The sequence below is a fragment of the Brachyistius frenatus genome, unplaced genomic scaffold (genome assembly GCF_029030835.1).
Source record: "Brachyistius frenatus isolate BFR_SWC_R1_liver_20210118 unplaced genomic scaffold, ASM2903083v1 Contig_42, whole genome shotgun sequence".
NCBI lineage: Eukaryota > Metazoa > Chordata > Actinopteri > Embiotocidae > Brachyistius > Brachyistius frenatus.
In genome coordinates, this window is record NW_027210641.1 from 758,575 (window position 1) to 786,273 (window position 27,699).

At 40.6% G+C, this 27,699-nt stretch overlaps 1 protein-coding gene across 1 annotated transcript in view; it reads left to right on the forward strand.

The window, feature by feature from the left end:
• The first annotated feature begins 548 nt into the window (after positions 1-548).
• Positions 549-27,699, forward strand: part of LOC138623156 (sodium-driven chloride bicarbonate exchanger-like) — a 32,028-nt gene continuing 4,877 nt past the window's right edge. The window contains 21 exon segments of the mRNA XM_069702485.1: positions 549-1,310; positions 1,577-1,731; positions 1,955-2,076; positions 2,364-2,522; positions 2,846-2,907; positions 3,620-4,405; positions 7,925-7,945; positions 7,980-8,053; positions 11,320-11,384; positions 14,495-14,576; positions 18,197-18,349; positions 18,462-18,600; positions 19,047-19,207; positions 19,462-19,647; positions 21,449-21,537; positions 24,188-24,345; positions 24,475-24,562; positions 25,370-25,516; positions 25,639-25,742; positions 27,105-27,279; positions 27,382-27,515. Of these exon segments, the coding sequence (XP_069558586.1) occupies positions 619-1,310; positions 1,577-1,731; positions 1,955-2,076; positions 2,364-2,522; positions 2,846-2,907; positions 3,620-4,405; positions 7,925-7,945; positions 7,980-8,053; positions 11,320-11,384; positions 14,495-14,576; positions 18,197-18,349; positions 18,462-18,600; positions 19,047-19,207; positions 19,462-19,647; positions 21,449-21,537; positions 24,188-24,345; positions 24,475-24,562; positions 25,370-25,516; positions 25,639-25,742; positions 27,105-27,279; positions 27,382-27,515 (3,752 nt within the window). The 5' untranslated portion in view covers positions 549-618.

Below are 27,699 nucleotides of genomic sequence, written 5' to 3' on the forward strand. Positions count from 1 at the left end.
TAAACACATCTTCAGTGGGACGCCATGATTTCACGCTGTATCACAAACATTTTAAGGCATCAGATGCGCTGCCTGTCATGGACTGTCATTTTTGGTGTGTTAATAATATATCTTGGGTTCTTCTGCAGACATACTTTGGCACTCATAGCGCATAAATAGGTAAATAACGCGGATGAAGGTAAATACCGCAGCCGGAGGAAGAGAACAATCTTTATGCCCAGAATTCTTTCCTGTTTTTTGGTGTGTTTTTTTTTTTTTGTTGGTGTGTTTCTTGAGAAGAAACAGTCGAAGTCCATATATTTTAATCAAATATAGGCCCATGTCACACTACAAACAAATGACTATGCTCACAGCGCGCTTCACATTGTCCTAATTAAGAGCTGTCTAATTAAATTACAGCCTTGAGTTAACCAATGGCAATACTTGTTTCATTAGCAAAGCAGGGAGAGTGATGGATGGAGAGAAAATCCTTCCTGATTGCAGGATGGTGTCAATTGGCTAAATTGCTGCCTCCGCTACCTCAAGTCATCGCAAGGCGTTTTCATAGTGTTAGATTAGGAAAGGCGTGTGCAAACACTTGTGATATAGGTTGAGCTAATACCGGCTTCCTATTCAGCAATGCAGGTCGAGAATTGCATTTCGCCGGCGAGTGATCTCTCCAAGAAATTTATGAATGTGGGCAGTGGCTTTTCGAGCTCCAATGGATCAGAGCTTTCGTTGCAGGACCATCCTATAATATCTGCAAGTGACAACCTGGAGAGAAGTTCACCTCTGAAAAAAAACTCTGGGGAGATGACGAATCAGTCAGAGGCAGACAATTTTCCCAACTCCAAGGACGCATCGGGGGACGTCCAGAGGGGCAAACTCTCTCCTGATCTTCACGAAGTCTCTGACATCCGTCATAATTTCGATGGATCTGCAGGAGAAAGGTGCATCTTTTCTCCCTCTACGCAGCCACAGTCAGTCGCAGCAGCTCCCAGTGCCATGTTCCCTTACCCGAGCCAGCATGGACCAGCGCACCCGGCTTTTTCTATTGGAAGTCCCAGTCGTTACATGGCCCATCACCCGGTCATAACTAACGGAGCATACAACAGCCTTCTAACTAACACTTCTCCTCAAGGCTACCCGACAGCGGGCTACCCGTACGCGCAACAGTATGGACACACATACCAAGGAGGGGCTTTTTACCAGTTCTCCTCGGCGCAAGCAGGACTGGTTCCGGGGAAAGCGCAGGTGTATTTGTGCAACAGGGCCCTGTGGCTGAAGTTTCACAGACACCAAACGGAGATGATCATCACAAAGCAAGGACGGTAAGAACGCGCACATCTTCTCTGTCAAACACCTGCAGAATTTCTTCTTCTTCTTGTTGTTGTTGTTGTTGTTGTTTTTTTGCCTACATAACTGTGGAAATTTAGAATCTTAAATTCAGCATTTTAAATTCAAATCGCTCATTTTTCCAAAATAAAAAAATGATAACGGTCTTGAGATCACACCAAGACAAGCTTATCTTATCTTTTTTGTAGTTTTCTGTTATCGGAGGCGTTTTCTAAACGTGTTCCTTTTTTTTTTCCCGCAGACGAATGTTCCCATTTTTAAGCTTCAACATCTCTGGCCTCGATCCAACTGCTCACTACAATATATTTGTAGATGTAATATTGGCGGATCCTAATCACTGGCGATTTCAAGGAGGAAAGTGGGTGCCATGTGGAAAAGCAGACACGAACGTGATAGGTATAATTCTTTTTTTTTTTTTTTTTTTTAAGAGTTATGAAATGTAATGCACAGTTAACAATTAAAATCCCATAATAAAAAGTGTGTTTGTATCGATACGTTTTTTTTTACTGCAGTGAATGATTCAAATTCAGATTGAAAATGTTTATGGTCAACACATTTATTTATAAATGACCAGTCATATATATTCTTTGATTTTCTGCTCCTTCCATTCCTTTTGTAGGCAACAGGGTTTACATGCACCCGGACTCTCCAAACACCGGCGCGCACTGGATGCGTCAAGAAATATCATTTGGAAAGCTAAAGCTTACAAACAACAAAGGTGCCTCCAACAACACGGGGCAGGTAATGCAACATTATATTCAATATTTCAATGATATAGCCTACATTTTTATATGTAATATCATTTGGAATTTTTTTTTTCTTCTAATCTTTCTCGTTTATTGCATTGCCTAATTATTATTTTTCATCTGGACTAGTTATTCTCGTTGTATCTGTTTCCTATAAAGCGCAGCAACATGATTTAATGTGATTTAATAACCATAAAATAATAACACAAATTCAGCTAAATCCGTTTCCTGCTTAAATCCTCTTTCCAAACTTTGAAAGTGAGTCTTTAATTGCATCTCCAGATGGTGGTTCTCCAGTCTCTCCACAAGTACCAGCCCAGGCTCCATGTGGTGGAAGTAAACGAGGATGGGACAGAGGACACCAGCCAAGCAGGACGAGTGCAGACTTTCACCTTCACAGAAACGCAGTTCATCGCTGTCACAGCTTACCAGAATACCGATGTACGACCACTTCAGCTCAGACACCGCAAATGTCCCCCAGACAAGCTTCTAAGCAAGAGATCAGATATTGTGCATTTTCAAATACTAGTTATCCTACTTTTGTATTTGAAAACAAAGTAGAACAATATTTGTGAGAATGTGAATAAAGAAACGTCCTCAGATTTTAACAAGACGTTTACTGGGATTTATTCCTTTCTTTTGGCACATTTTCTCACAAAAACAAAACTATATACCAAATAAAACGAATTATTATTTGACGCTGCGTTGTGCTGAATTTCAGACACTCATTTTTCTTCTGTAATTATTGCATCTTTTTTCCACAGATTACGCAACTGAAAATTGACCACAATCCATTTGCCAAAGGATTTCGGGACAACTATGACACGTACGTTTTGTTTTTAAAATGTTCGTTGTTGTTGTTTTATTGTGTTTAATTCCATGCTGCTCGTCCATGAAAAACAAAATCACGAATCAGGTTACTTCTTGTTTAAAAGGTTTTATTCTAATGGCTTTTAAACGATATTTGCTGAATCCTATTTAGACCGGAGGGGCTCGTGTGATTTACAAAAATAATTGGGTCTAAAAATGTGTATCTGAAGCAATGAATTTGAATTTGAATGTCATGCAAATGTTTGACAATATCGGGCTATAAAAACGCGTTCAAATAGAATTCGTTAAAGTTCCGTCGTCATCTTTTTTTATTGATCCCGGTGTCGAATTCGGTTGATCTTTTAATGTAAATGAATATTGATGAGTGATAGAAATATAAACTAAACCGTAACATTCGGACTCAAAACAACGGAACAAACCAAACAATAACTTTTCGTTACTGCAGATGTTCCTATTTTTTTTTTTCTCCTCTCTAAAAGACAGAAGGTCTATTTCGAGCTTGCATGAAGCGGATCTGCTAAATATTTGGACCACTGCAGCTTTCTTCCCTCCAGAAAGGCAGAAAGTATGAGACGTGAGGGTCCACACTAAGTTGGGGGAATAAAGTCGCCTCGATGGGCCCTGTTGACCTATTTCCCTTTAACTTTGAGAGAACCGAGTAAAGCGCAGTGTCTGAATTGTTTCTGTTTGTCTCTCCATCTTTTCAGTGTCTACACAGGCTGCGACATTGACCGCCTAACTCCATCACCGGGTGACTCTCCGCGTTCACAGATCGTGCCGGGTGCGAGATATGCCATGCCTAGCTCTTTCCTGCAGGACCAATTTGTCAGCACTTATGCCAAATCTCGCTTTCACCCTGGCGTGGGGACTGGTCCTGGCACGGAGCGCAGCGTCCCACTCGGCAACAGCTTGCTATCCCCGCAGCAAACCGAGGAGCCCACTGTTGCCACCACCCCGCAGAGATGGTTTGTCACCCCTGCCAACAACCGACTGGACTTTGCTGCCTCGGCATACGACGCCGCTGATTTTGCCGGTAACGCGGCCACCTTGCTGTCCTACGCAGCGGCCGGAGTGAAGGCTCTTCCCCTGCCGACTGCAGGCTGCTCCAACCGGCCTCTTGGCTATTACGCAGACCCGTCTGGCTGGGGAGGACGCACGCCACCGCAGTACTGTGGCGTAAATAGTAAACCCAGCTCGGTCTTTTCCTGCTGGCCCGCCAACTCCATCGGTGGCAGAGCAGGCACCAACTACCTGTCCGAGGAGGGGGACTCCATCACCACGGAGAGGTCACCGATCGGTGGCTCGGAGGAGGCCAAACCCAAAGACATGACATCTGAGTCGAGCTGGATAGAGACGCCGTCCTCCATTAAGTCCATCGATTCGAGCGATTCTGGTATCTTTGAACAGGCCAAACGGAGGAGAATCTCACCTTCTGCCACACCGGTTTCAGAGACAGTGTCCCCGTTAAAATCGGAGCTGCTGGCACCGAGAGAGTGTGAGAAAAACTGCACAAAGGACATTGGTTATTACAGTTTCTACACTCACAGTTAAAAGGAAGAAGAGGCGAATCTATCTATCTATCTATCTATCTATCTATCTATCTATCTATCTATCTATCTATCTATCTATCTATCTATCTATCTATCTATCTATCTATCTATCTATCTATCTATCTATCTATCTATCTATCTATTAATCATAAAACGATGAAAAGGACTGTCACATCCACACTTAATGGCCAAAGTGTAAATTCTTCGACTCTTCAGCTCCGCCATAAATTTGGCGCCTTGTTTCCTCACTGTTACGTCAGAATCACTGTAATTATGAATATAATGTACATAATACTGGACATTTGGTGATAGTGATTGGATGTACACAAAATAGATTAAAACGGATTCATAAGTAGTGTTTTAAAAAGCGAACCTTCTTCTGTTTAAGTAGCCTAAACTGTTAGTAACAAAAGATATTGAGAATGTTCTTGTGTAGCATAAACTGACATAATAATCCCTGTCAGTGGAAAAAAAGAAGTATTTTGTACTTTATCAAAGCTGTAGGCTACCAAAAGTGTAAATGACGTTACCGATCACTACTACATCCATGATACATGTGGTTAAAGAAGTTATAAATGTTGGTAATGTAGACGTAGGGTCTTTTATTTATTTTTGGTTTATTTATTTATTTTTCATAGCTTGTACGCTATGCTGTTGTGAAAATCTCTGTATCTGCTGTAATGTGACTGAAACACAATAAATGATGTCGTCATTAGGACATGCTTTCATTTAATCCCATCCAATCAAAATGGTTTAAATTTGAATCATCTATCGATGGATTAAATGGATTGTTTATAAATGGCTATTTTCCTTGAATGCATCACGTGGATCATCTTTCTAGAAATTCAAAAATCAGGTTACTAAAGCTGGTTATCGATAAAACGTTTCCAAACACGAACAAAAAGTCGGATACTTGATTCTTACTGTGATAATTAGAAGTGATCCCAATGAGCGTGAAGGAGGAAGTCCACCCTCACCGCTGTTCTCCTCCCACGTTGGGAGGAAGTCCACCCTCACCGCTGTTCTCCTCCCACGTTGGGAGGAAGTCCACCCTCACCGCTGTTCTCCTCCCACGTTGGAAGCGTTTGAAATTGGAGAGCGTGTCCTCCTGTGTCCACTGATGGGCCGAAATATGGGACCAAAAAACAACCTGCTCGTGGCCAAAGTTTAATGAGACTTCCACGTGGCAAAAGCGGCACAGCCCCCCAAAAAACCCCAAAACAACAACAACAACAACAACAACAACAACAAAAACCCACCTCGAAGTGAAGAGGGGACAGAATGGGACACTAATGAAGGCAGCACTGAACGGAACCAGACTTTTATATGTCGATGTGTAACTTTTATATCCGTCCTAATTCAGAGGTGGTTAGCAGGGATGTAAAGTACCAGCCTGGAACTCACGTCACATCAACTCAATAATAGGAATTGTTACTACACAGCATTTGGTCGGAAAGTGTAGCCTGCAGTGAAAACGTTTTCTTTTTTTGGTCATAGTTGCAAACACTGAAAAACTGTGAAGTTGACAATTTTTTTCTATTTGGCAAAAAACCATAAATGACACGAAGAGAATCTTCACTGTGTGAAAATGTGCAAAAGATCAGAAGAGATCCGGAACACTGCAGGAGACCGGTTCAACCTCACAGCACATTTTACTAATATGGACTGAAATGTAAGATGTCTTTCTTTTTTTTCTTTTTTTTTTACAATAACTGGTTGCTGATTGATTGATTGATTTGATCTCCTGCAGATTGATTGGTTAATTGCAGACTGAATAACTTAACCTCTACAGATTTATGCCCTGTTAAAATCTTCGGATATTTCATTGCATCATTTGAACAAATATTAAACACCGATGTCCATTTAATGAATTTAAGAATTATATATAATTAAAAGTGATTCATTGTTAACTCACTTAATTGGGATTCAGTGTGAAGGAGAAGCTCCCAGCTGTCGATAAGAGGTGCAGCGTTTATCTCATGATGCTCACTCTGTCAGCTACAGGCCTTCTCAGGGACAAACAGCAGATGGCGATAACTGAATGCAGCTCCTGCACTCAAACTGCTCTTCAGTTGGTGGTCGGACCAGAGCTCTCAGGTTATCACTCCAGAGCCAGCTGAATCTTTAAGAAAACCTTTTCTTTAAAATGGACTATTTTTCAGAAACAAACTTCTATTTGTGACTCAATTAAAGGACTTTCTGCAATTTTCCTCTGGATTCCACGATACATGCTGTGATCTACACCAGATGGCGATACTTTACTATTTTTTTTATATCAGTTAAAGGAACCCATGCTGTTCAAAAGGCTTAAATATTTTCAGCAACATTCAAGAAGCTCTGATGAACTCCAAGATTGTAAACACAAGCAAACTATTCAACAAAACTCCAACCTGCAGTTCGAGGAAAGCAAACAAATTCACCATTTCCACGTATGCAAATAGAGAAACTCCCTATATAAACTGTTGTTTGGCACAGACAGGACAAGAGGCTCTCCTCTTCAAAGTCTGTTCTTCCCTTTAGTAACTTTTATAAAACCGATTCCCTCCCGATGGGCTGTTTTAACAATAATTAGATATTGGCAGAGCACCCCTGGATGAAGGAGGAGCAGCAGGATGGAAATGTGTCAATTACACAGTCACCATGGATTTGCAAAAGGGGTCAAAAGGTGAGGGCCACTGCTGGAGATGACACACATCATCCAGGAGGGGGCCTCAGCAATATGGCTCAATTATCCTGTTGTTGTGATACAGTAAGCATGCTCTTATTGCTTTACCACCAACCAAGGAGGTGGATCAAACCTGTCTGGATCTCAGTGTGTCTTTGGCCCCATTCACCAGTTTTTATTAGCAGTGTGACTTGACTGCTAAACAAACCTTATGTTTACAATTTTATTAAAAAAAACAAAAAAAAACAACAACTTTTCTTTTTAAGGTAAAGCTGCAGGATGCCACAGAGGAAACATTTTCCAGCATAATTATATCCAGAGAATCATTAACTGTCATTCAAAAAATATACAGGCCAGCAATTTACTGATTTACGGATGAGATCATATTTTTTTCATTTGTAGTAATTAAAGAAAATAGTCTGTCAATCACTTTTGATCAGGCTGTTTGGGTTTTAATTTCTATTAAGTTGAAGTTTAAACAGATGTTGGTCTGCAGCTTTTCCTGCTGACATAGTTCTTTGGTCACTGAGTCGAATACAAACACGATATTCAAAGACACCTCAGAAGAAAAGTGGAGAGAAGACCTTTCAATGTTCCCATGTTGTTCATCATATTTCAGTCTTCTCACCTCCGTGCTTGCAGACAAAGGCAGAAGCATGTCATGAGTGACGCGTCCTCGTCAGCTGCCAGAGATGCGCATGTGTTTTTTTTAATGAACGAGGACAGAGAAGCGCTAATCACCAGCAAGCAGCTGACCGACGATGGTATAAACACGTGACCGCTGTGTGGTCGCTCAGTTACTGCTCCACCTGCCGGGACTATACTACACAGTGGAGGGCTCTGCTCCATCTTTACGAGACGGTGAACTGCTGCTGAAGATGGAGACCCCGGATCAGGGCGCCCAGATAGAGCCGCTGCTGCCACCGGTAAAGAGCTCTCTTCTCTTGGGACAAATATTTACTTTTGTAGATTAATATTTCAGGGCGGCTGTCAAAGCTTTATGTATGTGCTGCATACGACTAATGGTAAAGTGTAAAATATGTTATAAAAAATGCAGCAGTTTCTTCAGGGGGCAGATTGAAAATGTTTAGTTTAGCATGTCAGGTGATGAAATGCAGAGCTCCACCTGCGGAGCTCCACCTGCGGAGCTCAGCTCACCTACAGAAAGAGAGTCTGTCTCTGTTCAAGAGGAATGACAGGATGCCTGTTTGCATATTTAATTAATACCGTTAGTGAACCAAAATGTGAATTCATCTTCTAACTCTGAACTGAATCGGGCACCAGAAGACTTCACTGGTGCTTCTTTTTGTTTCATGATGCTGTTTTACAGTTTAACTTGAGTGATTAAGTTAAAGTCCAATTACTTTGTGCTATATATATATATATATATATATACAGTATATATAGCACAAAGTAATTGGACATCACTTAACAAGATGTTGTCTGTTGTCACAGATTTCCTATTATCAGAGTAAATTTAGGCAGAAGTGACCTTTAAACATCATATTATTTAAATGTATTGTGACAAATTAATTTTAAACAAATATTGGGAGGTGAGGCGTCTGTCTTCTACTTACAGGCTGCACTAATCTGTACACACCAGCCATAGATCCTCACAGCGTCCAACTCTATTTGAGCATTTCTTTCACTGAAATGTTTACATCCAACCCAGAGGAATTAAGCTAAAGTCTCCCAGAGGATGTTGACAGCGACGAGGGCTTGGCCTAATTGGTCTTCGCTGATCATTTTGGAGGAGATTTGTTGTCATTATCCACTCTCTCTATATAAAAACAGATTTTCCCATTTAGCTGACGGCTGGCTGAGAGTGTCTTTGCTCTGATGCTACTTTTAGAGGCCAAGTAGCTTTGGCTTTGAAATGTAAGGTTGCAACCTGGACTTAGAAATCTCTGAACATTTATGTCATCTTTGGTTTGATCGTCAGCAAGAGATGTTTGAACGTGAAAATGTTTTAGTTGTCAAGTTTGAAACTTTTTTGATTATACAGAAATATATCCATGTGATTCTGAACCTCAGGTTGAACTCAAGCAACGATTTCTTATCTTCCAGGTTAATTCCTCTTTTGACTCATCAGTCGGGTGTAGAAGTTTGATGAGTTATTCTCTGGACTTTATGGCATCTATCTCTTAAATGTGGAATGTTTTTGTTGCATTCATTTAGTAGACTATTCTTAAATTAAATTGTGATTCATTGGATGTAGAGAATTGGATCAGCAGAACACATTTAGTGGAACCAAGTTAATCAGATTCAACACAACAACCTCATCAATAGAGATTGATTTACAGTGGTGTGAAAAAGTGTTTGCCTCCTTCCTGATTTCCAATTTTTCTGCATGTCTGTCACACTTAAATGTTTCAGATCATCAAACAAATTCAAATATTAGTCAAAGATAACAAGTAAACACAAAATGCAGTTTTTAAATGAAGGTTTTTATTATTAAGGGAGAAAAACAATCCAAACCCACATGGCCCTGTGTGAAGAAGTGTTTGCCTCCTCCTGTTAAAACATAACTTAACTGTGGTTTATCACACCTGAGTTCAATTTCTCGAGCCACACCCAGGCCTGATTACTGACACACCTGTTCTCAATCCAGAAATCACTTCAATAGGACCTGCCTGACAAAGTGAAGTAGACCAGAAGATCCTCAGAAGATAGACATCATGCCGAGATCCAAAGACATTCAGGAACAAATGAGAAAGAAAGTAATTGAGATCTATCAGTCTGGAAAAGGTTCTAAAGCCATTTCTAAAGCTTTGGGACTCCAGAGAACCACAGTGAGAACCATTATCCACAAATGGAGAAAACACGGAACAGTGGTGAACCTTCCCAGGAGCGGCCGGCCGACCAAAATTACCCCGAGAGAGCAGAGACGACTCATCTGAGAGGTCACAAAAGACCCCACGACAACATCCAAAGAACTGCAGGCCTCACTTGCCTCAGTTCAGGTCAGTGTTCATGACTCCACCAGAAGAAAGAGACTCGGCAGAAATGGCTGCATGGCAGAGTTCAAGACCAAAACCACCGCTGAGCAAAAACAACATGAAGGCTCGTCTCATTTTTACCAGAAAACATCTTGATGATCCCCGAGACTTTTGGGAAAATACTCTGTGGACTGACGAGACCAAAGTTGAACTTTTTGGAAGGTGTGTGTCCCGTTACATCTGGTGTAAAAGTAACACCACATTTCAGAAGAAGAACATCATACCAACAGTAAAACATGGTGGTGGTAGTGTGATGGTCTGGGGCTGTTTTACTGCTTCAGGACCTGGAAGACTTGCTGTGATAAATGGAACCATGAATTCTACCGTCTACCAAAACATCCTGAAGGAGAACGTCCGGCCGTCTGTTCGTGACCTCAAGCTGAAGCCAACTTGGGTTCTGCAGCAGGACAATGATCCAAAACACACCAGCAAGTCCACCTCTGAATGGATGAAGAAAAACAAAATGAAGACTTTGGAGTGGCCTCGTCAAAGTCCTGACCTGAATCCTGTTGAGATGCTGTGGCATGACCTTAAAAAGGAGGTTGGTGCTGGAAAACCCTCCAATGTGGCTGAATTACAACAACAACTCTGTAAAGATGAGTCGGCCAACATTCCTCCACAGCTGGAAAAGACTCATCGCAAGTTATCACAAACACTTGATTGCAGTTGTTGCTGCTGAGGGTGGTCCAACCAGTTATTAGGTTTAGGGGGAAACACTTCTTCACACAGGGCCATGTGGGTTTGGATTGTTTTTCTCCCTTAATAATAAAAACCTTCATTTAAAAACTGCATTTTGTGTTTACTTGTGTTATCTTTGACTAACATTTAAATTTGTTTGATGATCTGAAACATTTAAGTGACAAACATGCAAAAAACCAAGAAATCAGGAAGGGGGCAAACACTTTTTCACACCACCGTATGTACATAGAAGGCAGAGAGAAAAGAAAGTGTTTAGACCAAGCTTTAGCTTCGATAAGATGCTGCTGGGCACCAGCGATGATGTCACCACTATAATCTCCCGATGAGAGAGTGGTGGCACTGGGGATAGATGCTCGATCACGAATTACAGCTGTTTGGCACACCAGAGGGGCATCAGCCTGTACCAGACATGGTGTGAGGCAGGGCAGCGGGAGTCAGCGCACAGCTCAGCTTGTCGGCTGTGTTTCACTCGGTCTAAACTGATATTATAGCAGAGGACGCAAAGAGAAAGCTCATGCATTCTGGGAACTTAGAGGCTCCTTGGTTCTTCAAAGATCAGGTAGGACAAGGCTTGATTCAGGGTCTTATAACACATAGGGTTATTGTGTGACATGCTTTTATGATATTAAGGTATCTTTGATGGAAAACATATTCAAATAGCAGGGTGGTTAACGGAGAATAAGGAATGTGAGCTACAGGATAGTTAGAGATTCTTCTTCCTGTCCAAAATGAGTGTGAAAACCTGACAGAAGGGATACGAGTGTAAAAGTTTTGCAGCTTGGAGATGGATGGTGATATTAAGTTGGTCAGAATGAGGGATTAAAGCTGTAGAACACCTTAAATCGGCTCAAAACATTAAAAAAGAAATTTAGGACTAATGTGTCCTCTTACAGGAAGTTGAAGTTTGGGGCCGAAACATTTAAGGATTACAGTGCATTTTGTGCCACATGAAAGCCGGTGCATTTAATGATACTGCTGCCACTGATGGTTTAAAAATTGCCACAGCCATCTGTAGGGATCAGATCCAAGTATGTGCCACTTCCTGTGAGATCACTTCAGCTGTGTGGTTTGCCAGTTCACTAACTAGATTTTGATGGGTAGCGATCATTAGTCTGTGTAGATGTGTCTGTGAATGTGTGCGGGGGGGCAGGAGGAGTTTTTACTGAGGAGAACAAGAACCACTAAAAGTTTTCTACTGATTTTTGTGGTTCTTCAGGTCATAGTTTGCTTTGTTTATTGATCTGATCTTATTCCAGTCAGAAGACAAGTCTGAACATAGTTATATGTTTAAATCCTTGTTTGACCCTGTAAATTGCAAAAAACAGCATAAACACACACAGCTTTGTGTACAAGTCTGTTCATATGTTTTTACACAGAATAACAGTTGCTTCGAGTGGACCTTTGTTTGCAGAGGGATTTACTGATTATGGTGCACTGTGGGCAAAATGTACAAGCTCCTCCCTGGAGACACTTTCCCTAATGAAAATAAAATATATCATTTATCGTCAACATCCTGGACATTAAAAATGTTTTTCAAATTTTGGGCATTGCTTGTGAGCAAAGAACACTTAGTACACTTAGAGAACATTTAGTATGGGCTAATGTGTTTTGATAACAAATACTGGCAGTTTAATCTGAGCGGGATGTTGATCCGTAGCCTGTGTATTTGTAGCCAGATTATCAAAATCAGCCGCGTGCCCTGGCCCCAGCCCATGTGGCACTGCAGCTGTGAACAGCAGTGCCCTTCATTATCGTAATGCTTTGATGGTCAACTGATGGTCAAGATGGTGGATCGGGGAAAAGCTGCTATTAAGCGAGCTAGATAGACAGCTCGCTGTGTCCAGCAATAAAAGCAGTTGTATGTGTGTTTCTATACACCAGCTGTTGCTGCTTGGATTTATAATGAATGATGCTTTCAAATAAGCTTTACACTTAAGTCCAAATCACTGTATCACCAATCAACACCAGTACAGCCCAGTGTGATCAGTAATCATGTCTACATATTAACTGTGTTCAGGTATTTCACAGATTGTTGAGCTATGAAATTGAGTTAAAGAAATCAGTTAAAGGCTTCAAGCTTTAAATGTATTTATAGGTTATTTTTTTAAGATGCCAGTTTTCACGCGTTTAACTGAACTAACTACCTGTAAAACTGCAGATTAGTTGTTTTGTTCACACTTTGGCTTTGTACACATTAAACAAACAAGATTTAACATGTTAATTAGGGAGCTTGTGCTGCTGGGCTTTTGTCACCTTTGTACAGAGCCTGGCTAGTTGTTTCCAGTTCTTATGTGAAGATTGACTTCATCTGTGGCCGTAGCTTCTGAATGGTGACATACAACAGAGGTATCAATCTTCTTCTTTTACTTGTGGGAAGATGATGAATCTCAATAAAAAAAAAAAAGGTTTTTGAGTGTATACATTTTGTATATTCCTTTACTCTTAAATAAATATGTGCATACACATTTTCATTCTTTTACACATTCACCAATCTCAGTACAAATCTGAGTACATATTTGCATATTCCTGCACAAATCTACTTCCACACACACACACACAACTTGAGAGACAGTTTTTACAACTCTCCACACACACTGGTAAATTATTCTGCCACAATAAAACCTATACATATGTGTGGAGGGCTACTGTATGCTGCACAGTAGATATTCTGCTGAAGACCAAAACTGTAAGAGGCAAGAGTATAATGGACTTCATCAACTTAATCTACCATATCTGCTGAATGAGCAAATATCCTCAAGAAGTTTGCCAAAGTCATTTGGTGTGTGTGTGTGTGTGTGTGTGTGTGTGTGTGTGTGTGTGTGTGTGTGTGTGTGTGTGTGTGTGTGTGTGTGTGTGTGTGTTGAGCTCTGGGTTTTGTTTCTTTACAGACTGAAGTGCAGCTGTGGCCGTCTGTGCATTGTTTAAAAATTTCAAAACCTAAATTAATCTTTCATAAAAACTCCTTCAGGTTTTATCCAAAAGGTAAAAGTTGATTTTGAGTTTTGTCCTTGCACACAGTGTTAAACGATAAATAATGATTTCTGCGGGTTTTTATCGATTGCATCTCACCACCTCCTCACTCCCGTCTTCGTTCACAAGTATTACATAAGCCTGCTGACATTCACACCACAGACTGATGGTTTTCTCTGAGATCTGAATATTATCAACTTGGTCCATTGTCTTCGGCTCCAGCTGACCAAGATCAGCCTGCAATGTTATAGCCAGAATACTAACACACTTGACCTAACGTTTTAAAATGAAGTGATTTACTTTGACGTTTGAGCTCGGGCCCCTTTAACAGAGCCGAAGTCACTGCAAAGGAAGCATCTTGCACAGGAGTAGAAGTTTAATTGTAAATGGGTAATTTATTGTTCCCATTATGAAAAGGTTTCTGTTGCACATGAAATTCTTTCCTTTCCAAGATAAGACATGCAATTAGTTTCCATGGCAACTGCTCTATTCAGTTGGATAATGTGTTTGTTCATAATGCCCTGGACTGTAAGGGAACACCAAGTCAACAAACAATTGATTTCATGCTGCTTCCAGGGTGGTATACTGCATGAAATCCTCCACTTCCAGACCTGTCTTTGATACAATACTTTATAACTGTGCTCTATTATGTTTATAATATTGAATATGTGTTTGTGCATGCGTCTGTGTGTCTATCAGAGGAATGATGATGAGGCTGTGGTGGACAGGGGAGGAACACGGAGCCAGCAGGGAACCAACTTTGAGCAGGAAGATCTTGAAGGTACGTGGACGGACACTAAAATGCATCCAGAATACTAAATACATCGATCAGTAAGCGGCTGCTGCAGCGGAGTCCGCCTACTCTGTCCTTACAACTGCAGCTTTCCTCTTGACAGCTTTTTTTTTTTTACAGTTAGAAGATAAGAGCAGCGTGGGAGGCTAAAACTGTGGGGGAGCTCCGTTTGTATCAGTAGTTTTATAATCAGTGAAAAACGGCTAGAATCAAAACAAAGACACACACAGTGAGTAATGTTGAGTAACTGAAAGCCAGAAGCTCTCATCACCTGCAGCTCCTCACAGAATACAAACGCAGATGTACACTTTATAATGCAGTAGACTAAAAACAAAAACAACCCTAAAACGATTTTGAGGTTTGGAGGCTACATGCTGTCGTGATCAGGTCCGTTGTGATGTAGTTCTGGAGATACCAGCTAAAAATCAACAAAACCCTGTCAAATACCAAATGAACCATCATCACTCTAGTTGTTGTTTATAAAGAAACAACTTGAAAACTAGATTGAATTACTGAATAACAAATTAATTTTAAAAAGTTTCAATGGGTGTCAGTAACTTTTACTTAAATTGAATATTCACAATAACATCATTGTAGCAGGTTTTTTTTCTCCCCATAAGAAAATACCTTTTTAAATTCTGGTGTTATTCGTACACTGAGCTTGTTGCCATCGGTGCACCGCCGCTGTGGAGACGATGTGTACCTGCAGCCTCACGTCATACTGCAGTGAGCTGAGCACAAACACAGACATGCTCACTCTCCCTCTCACACCTGCACAGACACACATAATTATCACTTTTAAAAGGTAAAAAGAAAGCCTGCATGAATTCATATCTAAGCAACACAAATTCACAAAAGCCATGAGTGCGAATACAGTGTTTTAGAAACAACACGTACTGTATTGGAATCCAATAATGTAATAAAATGCTCAATGCTTTAATTTTTATAGTTTTTAAATACATAACTATAATTTCATGTGACTCTGTTGATCAAAAATACTATTGTAGTATATATATATGTATTTTTAAATATTCCCAACTTTTAAAAAACTTATTCGAGCACATGTATCATTAATTACTAAACTGTTTGCCAGTAAAAGAGCACAAATTCAGGGAAACTTTTAATGTGCAATGTATGAAGGTCGATACAAATACGACTATTAAGACGGGAGAGAAAGAATCATAATGAACTGGGCTGAACTGACTGTTCATATATAGAAGAAGGCTTTTCCATTAAGGTGCAGTAGATTATTATGGCTTGTTACACTTTCTGTAGATTTTCTATTAGAAAAGAACTACCCACTATTGAAATATCTTCTCACTAAATCTTTCAGCAAAAGGTGCTTTTTAAGAACCTTTTCTCCCAAAAATAACTTGAACAGTTTTTGTTGTGTTCTTGTTGAACAGAATCTAACTTCACCACAAAGAAAAACCCTCAAAAACTATTTTAATGGTGGCAGAGTCTGAAAATGTTTCATTGCACAGCCGCAACAGGTGACATGAGGTTAATGTTCAACGTGACGTTATACAGTGAAGGAAATCATGATTTGATCTCTTGCTGATTTTGTAAGTTTGTCCACTGACAAAGTTATTTTAACAGAGACAGAATACAAAAAAACAATCCAGAAAATCACATCATATAAAAGTTATAAATTGATTTGCATTTGAAATAAATATTTGATCTCCGACCAACCAGCAAGAATTCTGGCTCCCAAAGACCAGTTAGATTCGTCCTCTCACTTTAAGAAAGGACTCAGAATCTCAACTGGTCACCCGTATAAAAGACACCCGTCTCAACTCACCTGTATAAAAGACACCCGTTTCAACTCACCTGTATGAAAGACACCCGTCTCAACCCACCTGTATAAAAGACACCCGTCTCAACTCACCTGTATGAAAGACACCCGTCTCAACTCACCTGTATGAAAGACACCCGTCTCAACCCACCTGTATGAAAGACACCCGTCTCAACCCACCCGTATAAAAGACACCCGTCTCAACCCACCCGTATAAAAGACACCCGTCTCAACTCACCTGTATGAAAGACACCCGTCTCAACCCACCTGTATAAAAGACACCCGTTTCAACTCACCTGTATGAAAGACACCCGTCTCAACTCACCTGTATGAAAGACACCCGTCTCAACCCACCTGTATAAAAGACACCCGTCTCAACCCACCTGTATAAAAGACACCCGTCTCAACCCACCTGTATAAAAGACACCCGTCTCAACTCACCTGTATGAAAGACACCCGTCTCAACTCACCTGTATGAAAGACACCCATCTCAACCCACCTGTATAAAAGACACCCGTCTCAACTCACCTGTATGAAAGACACCCGTCTCAACTCACCTGTATGAAAGACACCCGTCTCAACTCACCTGTATGAAAGACACCCGTCTCAACCCATCTGTATAAAAGACACCCGTCTCAACTCACCTGTATAAAAGACACCCGTCTCAACTCACCTGTATAAAAGACACCTGTAAAAAAATCCAGCTCTTTGACATCAACTGGATTCTCCGTGTTTGGAGGAAGAGAAATGCTGACTAGAACCTGAGAACACTGTCCCCACCGTCCACACCGTCCCCACCGTCCAGCATGGAGCTGGAGACATTCTGCTTTGGGGGTGTCTCTCTGCTGAGGGGACAGGACGACTTCACCGCATCGAGGGGAGGACGGACGGGGCCGCGTACTGGGACATCTTGGGGAACGACCTCCTTCCCTCAGCCGGGACACTGAAGACGGGTCGTGGACGGTCTTCAGCACCACAATGACCCAAAACATACCACGAGGCAACAAAGGAGCGGCTCAAGAAGAAGCACATGAAGGTCACGGAGAGGTCGAGCCGGTCTCCGGACCTTCATCCCAGAGAACATCTGAGGAGGGAGCTGAAGCTTCCTGTTGCCGAGCAACAGCCTGGAAACCTGAAGGGTTTGGAGGATCTGCAAAGAGGAGTGAACAACATCCCTCCTGAGATGTTCAAACCTGGAGACCAACTACCAGAAACGTCTGACCTCTGACCTCTGACCTCGCCAACAACGCTTTCTGCACCAAGTACTGAGTCATGTTCTGCTACGGGATCAAATACTTATTTCACACAATCAGATGCAAATCAATTTATAACTTTTATATGATGTGATTTTCTGGATTTTTTTTTTTTTTTTAATATTCTGTCTCTGTTATAATAAACCTCCATTACAATTATAGACCGTTCATTTCTTTGTCAGTGGCAAACTTACAAAATCGGCAAGAGATCAAATCATGATTTCCTTGCAGCAGCAGTCCGTATATTATATTTATATATTATCTGTCAGTGCTGCACTTCATTTGTAAAAACAGCCAGCATGTCGTAGAAAAACATGATGAAGCTTCATGGAGGAAAACAGAGGAAGCTCCAGACATGATCAGTGACATCATTATTATTTGTAAAGCTTTCTAAAACACACACACACACACACACACACACACACACACACACACACACACACACACACACACACACACACACACACACACACACACACACACACACACACACACACACACACACACACACACACACACAGTAGTTGACCCTGTGCTAACCTCTCTGATGTTGTCTCCAGGCCACAGGACTCTCTACATCGGGGTCCACGTCCCTTTGGGCAGCACCAGGCACCGCAGCCACCGCCGGCACCACCATGGAAACAAACACTGCAGGAGGAGCAAGGAGCGACGAGCCCTCCCTTTGGCGGAGGGCCGGGAGTCTCCTGTTTATGGTAGCGCCCACAGTCATGGCTTTGAATGTTTTAAAACAGAGAGAAGCATTTTGTTCATTCTATTTGACCAACTTAAGATATGTAGTATGACCAGAGCAGCTTCTGTTTCCAGACACTCCCTCCCAGAGGGTGCAGTTCCTGCTGGGCACCGAGGATGATGATGAGCAGCACATTCCTCACGACCTCTTCACAGAGATGGACGAGATCTATGCGAGGGATGGAGATGATTCTGAGTGGAGGGAAAGTGCCAGGTACGCTCGACCCTCCTGTCACCTGATAGCATCACCACACCGTCATGGTCTGATTGAACGGACATTTAGACGTCTCCTGTTTCCTTTTCCATTACATTAAGTAATTGCAATTCATTGTTGTAATTGTTGGCATATTTTTTCTTGTTTCCTTCATCTCGTTGATAGTTGTCAGTGTTAATCAAGATGTTTATTTATCACATGACTTTGCAAAATGATGTTTTTCTGTTAACAGATAAATTAGACATATTTTATTTACAGTAATACCCTGATGAAAGGCAATAAGGAAGGAGAGTAAATGAGTAAACCAGAGAGAGAAAGAGATATAAGATGTAACTGAGGAGAGAGGGACCCAGAATGAATGAGTGTTGTTCCTGCAGCTAGAACAGATGGCCGGCTGTTTGCCGTCTGCTGGCCTCTCCTGACAGGAACTCTAACTCCTGTTTCAGGTGGCTGAAGTTTGAGGAGGATGTTGAGGATGGAGGAGAGCGATGGAGTAAACCCTACGTAGCCACACTGTCTCTGCACAGCCTGTTTGAACTGCGCAGCTGCATTATCAACAGCACCGTGCTGCTCGATATGAGGGCCAATACCATTGAAGAGATTGCAGGTAACTGCTGTACCGAAACACAGCGAGTAACAAAGTTATAGCTTTTGTCAACTTAAGGCATCTGAACTGAGAAAAGTTTGGAACTACTTCTTTTACGGTTACTTCCATTTTAAAGTTGCTTTAAATCTGTATTTGAAGGAGTCATTTGCTTGCCTCTAACTATTTGTAATTTAGCTGATTCATCATTTGTGTTGGATTTAATTTGTTCTGAACCTGAAACCTGAATGCAAATGGCTCGTGTTCCTCCACCTCAGACATGGTCTTAGACCACCAGGAGTTATACTCGCCTCTGGGAGATGAGCTCAGAAAGAAAGTTCGTGAAACACTGCTGAAGCAGCACCATCACCAGAACCAGAAGAAGCTGGCTAACCGCCTGCCGATTGTACGCTCCATAGCTGACATGAGTCGACGGGCATCAGAGCTCCACCTGGACAAGAACGGTGAGAAAACTACAAAGTTGTCTTATATTGTAATGGTTCCCTAAGACAGTGTTCTCCACCCGTAGCTCGGGAGCTATTAGTAGCTCATTACCTGTTTCTGAGTAGCTCTCTGGAGTTTCCCAAAGACTTGCCCAGATGTATTTGGTGATCCATTTCAGCATCTGAGAGACTCTCAGATTGAGCTCATTCATTTTGTCACAGTAGCTCACAGAGGGAACAAGGTTGGTGACCCCTGACCTAAAAGGTTGTGAAAGGGAGAAATTATTAATAAAATAGGACCGCAGAAAAACATACCTTTGGTTTACAAAAATACTTTTTTTCTAAATGAACATTTCTTCTTATGAATTTCTGGCTCACTACCTGTAATTAACTAAAGAAAAAGAAAAAAAAAATCCAAAACTAGAGGAATCGCTCTTTGGTTGAACTGGTCACAATATGTTGACATACTCTACAGTATGCAGGCAGCCAGAGGGAGTTCAGTGTGTATTTGTGGATAATATGTAAATGTATTCCATCTTTTCTTGATTCCTTATTTTGTCCACCACCCACGATCTGCCCACCCACTTGCCACAGAATATATACCCACAGAGGTAAACTGATACTGGTTGTTACATTATGCTCTTTATGAGTTAATATACAATATACTTAAAAAACACATTGTTAAGTTTTCTCATAATTTCTATTGTCACTGGCAATTCAGAGTAAATTGTTCTTGTTAGACTTAAGTCCATGTACAAATCTGTTTGCTGTTTGTCTTCATGGTACAACAGCTATTTGGTTAAATTGTTCTGGGCTAATTTTAGTCTTGTAATTGGAAGCATTAATTGCTCATGTCTTTGCCAGCTCCATTTCATAAGCTTCAGGCATGCCAGAATTCAACACGACAAAATTAGTTGCAGAACTCACCAAACTGTTTGTTAAATGGTTTTCTAGTTTACTATGTGTCTCGGTGGCGCATCATGAGCAATTTATTTAACTGGTGTAGCATTTTCAAGCTGATTTTAAAGCAGCAATCTCTGATAAGCTCCACGTCATGCTTTGTGAGCACATTAGACTCTGTAATTACTGTTCATTTTTCACCCTGCTGTTTAGTGAATACAGAAATTAGGCTAGATAAGCTTGGCAGTGATCACGTTGATGAGCTTGGAGGGTTTTTTTAAACAGCAAACTGCTGAAGATTTGAGGGGTTTTATCCAGAATAGCATCAGAAAAAGTTGTGCTCCAGTATCTCAAAGTGATGAACATCCTTCCTTTGTAGAAAAGATGATCAGTTTAATTCATCAATATTTAGTGAAATCATCAGTTGCTGAATGTGGACGACCATATGTGCAGAAATATGTAGAACTTGCAATGCTTTAATTGATATAATTGAAAAATGAAATCAGAATTCACTTATAGATTTGACAAATTATTGTTTGAAATCATCAGTGAATTTAGTTATTTATTTGTCTTTTATCACTGCATTTACAAATGCACTTATTTATTTCGTAATTCATTCATGTGTTTTTAAATGATGTACTTATCCATTGCTTTATGTTGGTTTTTTCTTCATTTTATTGGTATTTCATTTATAAATTCTTCTCATAACTCTTCTTTATATTACCCATTAAATTCCACTTAATGAAATACTCATTGATTTAGTTTTTGTATTTGTGAACTCATTCATTAATTTGTAAAATATTTTTATAATTTCAGTTTTTATTGTTCAATTCAAAATCATTTGAATTGAACTGGCATTTGAATTTCAGTTGTGTTGGATGATGTTTGAAATCGATTGATAACTGTGATGTGGATTATTCAGGTCAGACGACGGCCGCTCCGTCGCAGTCGGCGGGTCCAGATGGGAAAAGCGACTACAGCAAAGAGAACAGTTCTGTGGACTTCAGCAAGGTACGATACACATGTTGTGAAGTCGCCGTGTAATGAATGATGTTTTTAAAATGATATGCATAATATCAAAGTATTTACATACAACTTTATACTTTATATTTCAGGTGAATCTTGTACCTCTGCTGCTTTCATTAGACTACCACATTGTAGGTATTTAATTAAAAAAACAAAAACATTTACATACAAAAATATGTCTTTTTATGAAATATGACAGATTGTCATATATATATATATATATATATATATATATATATATATAATACCCAACAGCATGAAGTTATTAAAATGTAGCTCCGCTGCTGGCATTACAGTGCTTCATCAATAATGACAATAATACCACTACAAATAATAATAATAATAATAATAGTAGCTGTCATAGAGGTTGTTTTATTTGTACATTTGAAGTATGATATGCAGATAAAATGTTTGCAGGTGCATTGTGAATGCTGGAATTTTAGTTTGGCATTTCTGACAGGATGAATATATGCATTTGAAAAAAGCATGTCATATATGATTATTTAATTGTGTGTTTCGACCAGTAAAATTGAGGGAATTTTTAATGGAGAGGTCATCCAGTGAGGGATTAGGAATATGACCCGTATTAAAAAAAGTCATTCACCACAGATGAGAAATAAAAGCACACAGATGAACGACTAAGATAAAATCCTTGTTGAAACCTTTTGCATTATGTATTACATACATTTAACCTTCCAGCTCAACTGATACGTCCTGTTCAATGAAACAATTATTAAATGTCTTTTGTTTTTCAGGAGGACTTTTTAATAACTCTTGAAATTAATGAGTGAAATCATCCACAGGAGCATTTTTCTTTGACTCTATTCATTTTCTGACAACTTCTATATTTCTAGGACAGATGGAGATGATTATTCACTTGATACAAGAAAGGAATTTGTTTTAACTTGTAACTATTTATGCACATCATGATCCATCAAAGTGTCACAGTGTCTTTTTTGCTGGGGTTAGCTGGGCCGTAAAGCAATGTAATGAACGGTGTAAAGGAACACTCCAGTCAAAACCTGTCATCTCCACACAATTATCTCTGACAAGTCACCACCTCCAAAATTTCCTGTACAACGCAATTTAGTTTTATCAGAATGGAGAGCAGATATAGCAACTGAAAGAGGATTAGTTTTATAGTCGGGGATGGATTTTATAGCCTATTATATGTGGGAAATGAAAAATAAGCCATTCTTATAAATCGTTATGCAACAAATCAAAGTACCATCTTTGTTTTAAAAGTATTTTGTATTATCAGATTCACACATCTGATGTTTTTGACAGTTATGAAGCTCAGATAGCTGGACTAAACAGTATTCAGTTAAACTTCTTTACATTAGGGCCTAATGTGCCCTTATCAGAATCAGAATCAGCTTCATTGGCCAGATATGTTAACACATACAAGGAATTTGACTCCAGTTGTAACTTCAGCTCTTCAGTGTGCAAAAAACAGACAGCCATAAATAGATATATAAAACATAAATAGACGTATATATAGCTAAGAAATAAGTATATACATATATACAGCTAAAACAATGGTGTAATTGCACCTGGTGTAAATGATGCTGATGGAGTTGGGTGTAGTTCTAAAAGGTTCAGTCATTTTGAAGATATTAAGTGTTTAGCAGAGCGATGGCCTGCAGATAAAAACTGTTGTTGTTCCTGGTGGTTCTGGTGCTCAGTGCTCTGTAGCGCCTCCCAGAGGGGAGGAGCTGGAACAGCAGGTGTCCAAGGTGGGATGATCTGCAGAGATGTACAGGCCCGTTTCCTGACTCTGGATGTGTAGAAGTCCTGAATGGAGGGCGGGTCGGCACCGATGATGTTCTCTACAGTCCTGACTGTCCGTTGTAGTCGCTTCCTGTTTGGTGGCCGATCCGAACCAGACGGTGACGGAGGTGCAGAGAACAGCTGAGTAGAACCGGATCAGCAACTGAGTAGAACCGGATCAGCAGCTGAGTAGAACCGGATCAGCAGCTGAGTAGAACCGGATCAGCAACTCCTGGGGCAGTTGAGCTTCCTGAGCTGCAGCAGAAGTACATCCATTGCTGTGCTTTCTTGATGATGGAGGTGATGTTGGACTCTTCAGGTTCTGGGAGATTGTGGATCCCAGAAACCTGAAGGTTTCCACAGCAGACATGGTGTTGTTGAGGATGGTGATGGGGGGCAGTGGGGGAGGGGGAGGGGGCATCCTGCAGTCCACAGTCATCTCCACAGTGTTGAGTGGGTTCAGCTGCAGGTGGTTCTGACTGCACCAGAGAACCAGCTGTTCAACCTCTGTATGCAGACTCATCAGGCCAATGACCGTTGTGTTGTATGTAAATTTCAGGAGTTAGATAGATAGATAGATAGATAGATAGATAGATAGATAGATAGATAGATAGATAGATAGATAGATAGATAGATAGTTTATTAATCCACAAGGGGAAATTTTTTCACTACAGCAGCATTATAGATGCAAAAAAAAGATGAGTGTCCTGCGGTGCAGTCGTTGGTGTAGAGGGAGAAGAGCATTGGGGAGAGCACACACCCGGGATATGAGCGCTGGCCAGTACTTAAACCAGTGCTTATATCAGTGCTTATATTAGTACTTATATATGATTTTTGAAACACTGTACTGTGTGACCTCTTTCAGATAGACCTCCATTTCATGAAGAAGATCCCGGCAGGAGCAGAAGCGTGTAACGTGCTGGTGGGAGAGCTGGAATTTCTGAACAAGCCCGTGGTGGCATTTGTCCGCCTTTCACCTGCCGTCAATCTCAATGGGCTCACTGAAGTCCCAATATCCACAAGGTTCAACAACACCAGTTCAACTTCTGTTACAAATATATATGTTTTTTAACTTTGAGATTTAAATAAGCAACAACTGTGATTCAAATTGAATTTGACCATGACATCAGGATGCCATGTTTTCCCCTTTAGATTTCTGTTCATCCTTCTGGGGCCCGTGGGTCGAGGGCCTCAGTATCATGAGATCGGGAGGTCCATTGCAACACTTATGACAGATGAGGTAAAAATTCACCAATTACCATGTTATCACCCTTAAAGGTTTATTCATTCATTAATGTTTAAGTAAACTGGGTGGACTGGTTTAAATATCAAAGATGCACTTTGCATAAGTCTACAGCACAGCGGACGTCAACAAATTCCTAAAGCGATGGAACACTTCTCTGCATGAAACGCAGTTCAGAGGATTAGTCAGCACTCATGTCCTCCTTTCCGTTCAAAATTTAGGTTTTCATCCATCATGACAGTGGATAAATCCACTTTATTAATGTCTGGACTTTATTATGCCATTTGAAATAAGTAGATTCTAGGAAACCTATTTCCAGCGGAGATTAGTGAACATTGTTGTTTTCACATCCCGGGACCTGCAGATCCCAGGATTTAATATCACAGTCTTACTTCTGTCTATGGAGTTTGTACAGTATAATCTACATCTGGGGTCTCCAACCAGTAGCTTGTGAGCTCGATTATCAATTTGTTATTGTTCACATAAAAGAAGCTGTCTCAGCTGGTTTGGTGGAGCTCAGCTATGTGAACAACTCAGCTCCCAGACATTGTCCTTTTGTCAAAGTAGCCCTCGGAGGAAAAAACGTTGGAGACTCCTGATCTCCATGATTATATGGGCTCAAATTTGTCCAGGGTCCTGCAGTTCAAGCTGCTGTAGACTTTAAACTGTCCATTAGTATGAACACGCTGTTGCATTTTGCAGGTCCACAACACAGTGCAGCACTGTACTGCATGTACACAGCACCACACTCACTCAACGCTATGACTATATACTTACAAGCCAAACATACCTTTCTATTTCCAGGTTTTCCACGATGTTGCTTATAAAGCTAAAGACCGAAATGATCTTATTGCTGGTGTTGATGAATTCCTTGATCAAGTGACAGTCCTGCCTCCAGGAGAATGGGACCCGTCCATACGGATAGAGCCACCGAAAAATGTACCTTCTCAGGTTAGTAAGAATTTAATTAGTTGGTTGCTTTATGTTTTTTTTTTGTAAATGATTTCTACAACTTGTGAATTGTAAGAATTTGGGCTCGAAAAAGAACCTGTTGTGGATTTTTTGTTAAACAGGAGAAAAGGAAGAAAAGTAACATTTTACCAAATGGGTTAGTAGAGGGTGAAGAGGAGGAAGAGCACGGTGGTCATGGGGGTCCAGAACTGGAGCGTACTGGAAGGTAAGAGAGTCACACTTACTGTGTTTTTGGTTAAAGTGATTTCTGATCGCTAGTAGACGAGCCTGAAGTCTGTTTACAGACTTAAAGGAAGTTCTGTAGTTCTGTGTTTTTAAATTGTAGCTCACACAATCAGGACTTTGTTGTGAAATCATGGTACCATCGGGATGGATAAAATAATTAACAGCAGATAATGGCAGGTGTTTTTGATGGATCGATATGGAGGACTTTCTGTTAATAAGATAATGCTTGCACTTTATTAGACCTGTAATGTTCTTTCAATTTAACCTTGTATCACGTCCGTTTTCAATGAATTCTTTTAATTTGGAGAGAAATGTCTTTTCCTACTCACTGCAACCAGCACTTTGTTGCAGAGAATTTACTGGATTACTCAGCATAATAGCTTCATATGCATTACATTTACTTGTTGTTTTTTAGAAGCCAGATAGAAAGAGCCTCCACTGAAGTAAAATAGAGAATGATGTTGTAAGTGTGCTTCTAAAACTGATATTTTTTCAGATCTTAGATTTGTTCCTTTGGTGAAAAACATGCATCTTGGGTATCTGATAAGAAAAATACCCATGTTGGTGTCGAGCACTACAATAATGTCTGCCATGTAGACACATTTAAGGTGATTAAATTAGGCCTATAAAATATAACAAATAGAAGTTTGGATTATTTGAGATAATAAATGTGTCATTGAATGTGACACCAGCCTTAATCTTATTGTAAAAATCTTTTCTAAATGTACACAAACTGTCCTAAAATGGGCGGCACGGTGGTGCAGTGGTTAGCACCGTCACCTCACAGCAAAAAAAGGTTCAGGGTTCGAATCCGGTCCTGGGCCTTTCTGTGTGAGTTTGCATGTTCTCCCTGTGCTTGCGTGGGTTCTCTCCGGGTTCTCCGGCTTCCTCCCATCATCCAAAAACATGCACCTCAGGTCAGGTTACCTGGCGCCGCGCTAGTGGCAGCCTGCTGCAGCAGCTCCCCCTGAGAGCCCCCCTGCTGTAGTGAAGACATTTCCCCTCGGGGATTAATAAAGTGTATAAAAAAAAATCAAGCCAGTAAACTACAACATGTGCACTGTAATGCTGATTGGCTATTTCTGGGGAAACTTGGTCTTTAGTTGCAATCATGAAGTGGTTTCCATAGAAACATCCTATCTCGAGATCTCAATTTGCAGCTCGACTTTTCCATCATAGGGACCTATCACACAGCCAAGAGTTGAACATTGGGAAGGAGGCAGTGGAGGAAAAACACATTTTAAAGGAAAAAACGGTCAAAATAAAACTTTAGTTATATTGTTGTTCCAAAAAAAAAAAAAAAAGTATTACTTGACGGTAAAATAACATTTCTTTTTTTCAGGTGGTTTGGTGGTCTCTTTTTAGACATAAAGCGCAAGGCCCCCCACTACCTGTCGGACTACACTGATGCTTTGAGTTTGCAGTGTGTCGCCTCTTTCTTATTCCTCTACTGTGCCTGCATGTCCCCCGTCATCACCTTTGGAGGACTACTGGGCGAGGCAACAGAAGGACGCATAGTAAATCACCTGCCTTTTCCCAGACATTTACATTTTAAATGGTGAATATCTTTTAAGATACATGTCTAACTAAACATTTCTTTATACTTTCCCATCCCTCAGAGTGCAATTGAGTCATTGTTTGGAGCCTCACTGACTGGAATAGCCTATTCCCTGTTTGCTGGGCAGCCCCTTACCATTCTGGGAAGCACGGGTCCAGTGCTTGTGTTTGAAAAGATATTGTTCAAATTCTGCAAGTATGTATGTAAAAGACCTCACTAAATAACTTCGTCAATTTTATTGGGGCATTTCATAATTTTGTAATTACAACGTCTGATGTTTATCAGTTTGCTGCTGTGTAATTTTTGTCTGTGAACATGAATGACTCAAAATTGTGCCTCCCGTTGCGCATTTCATGTTCCAATTACACAGACAAAAAGG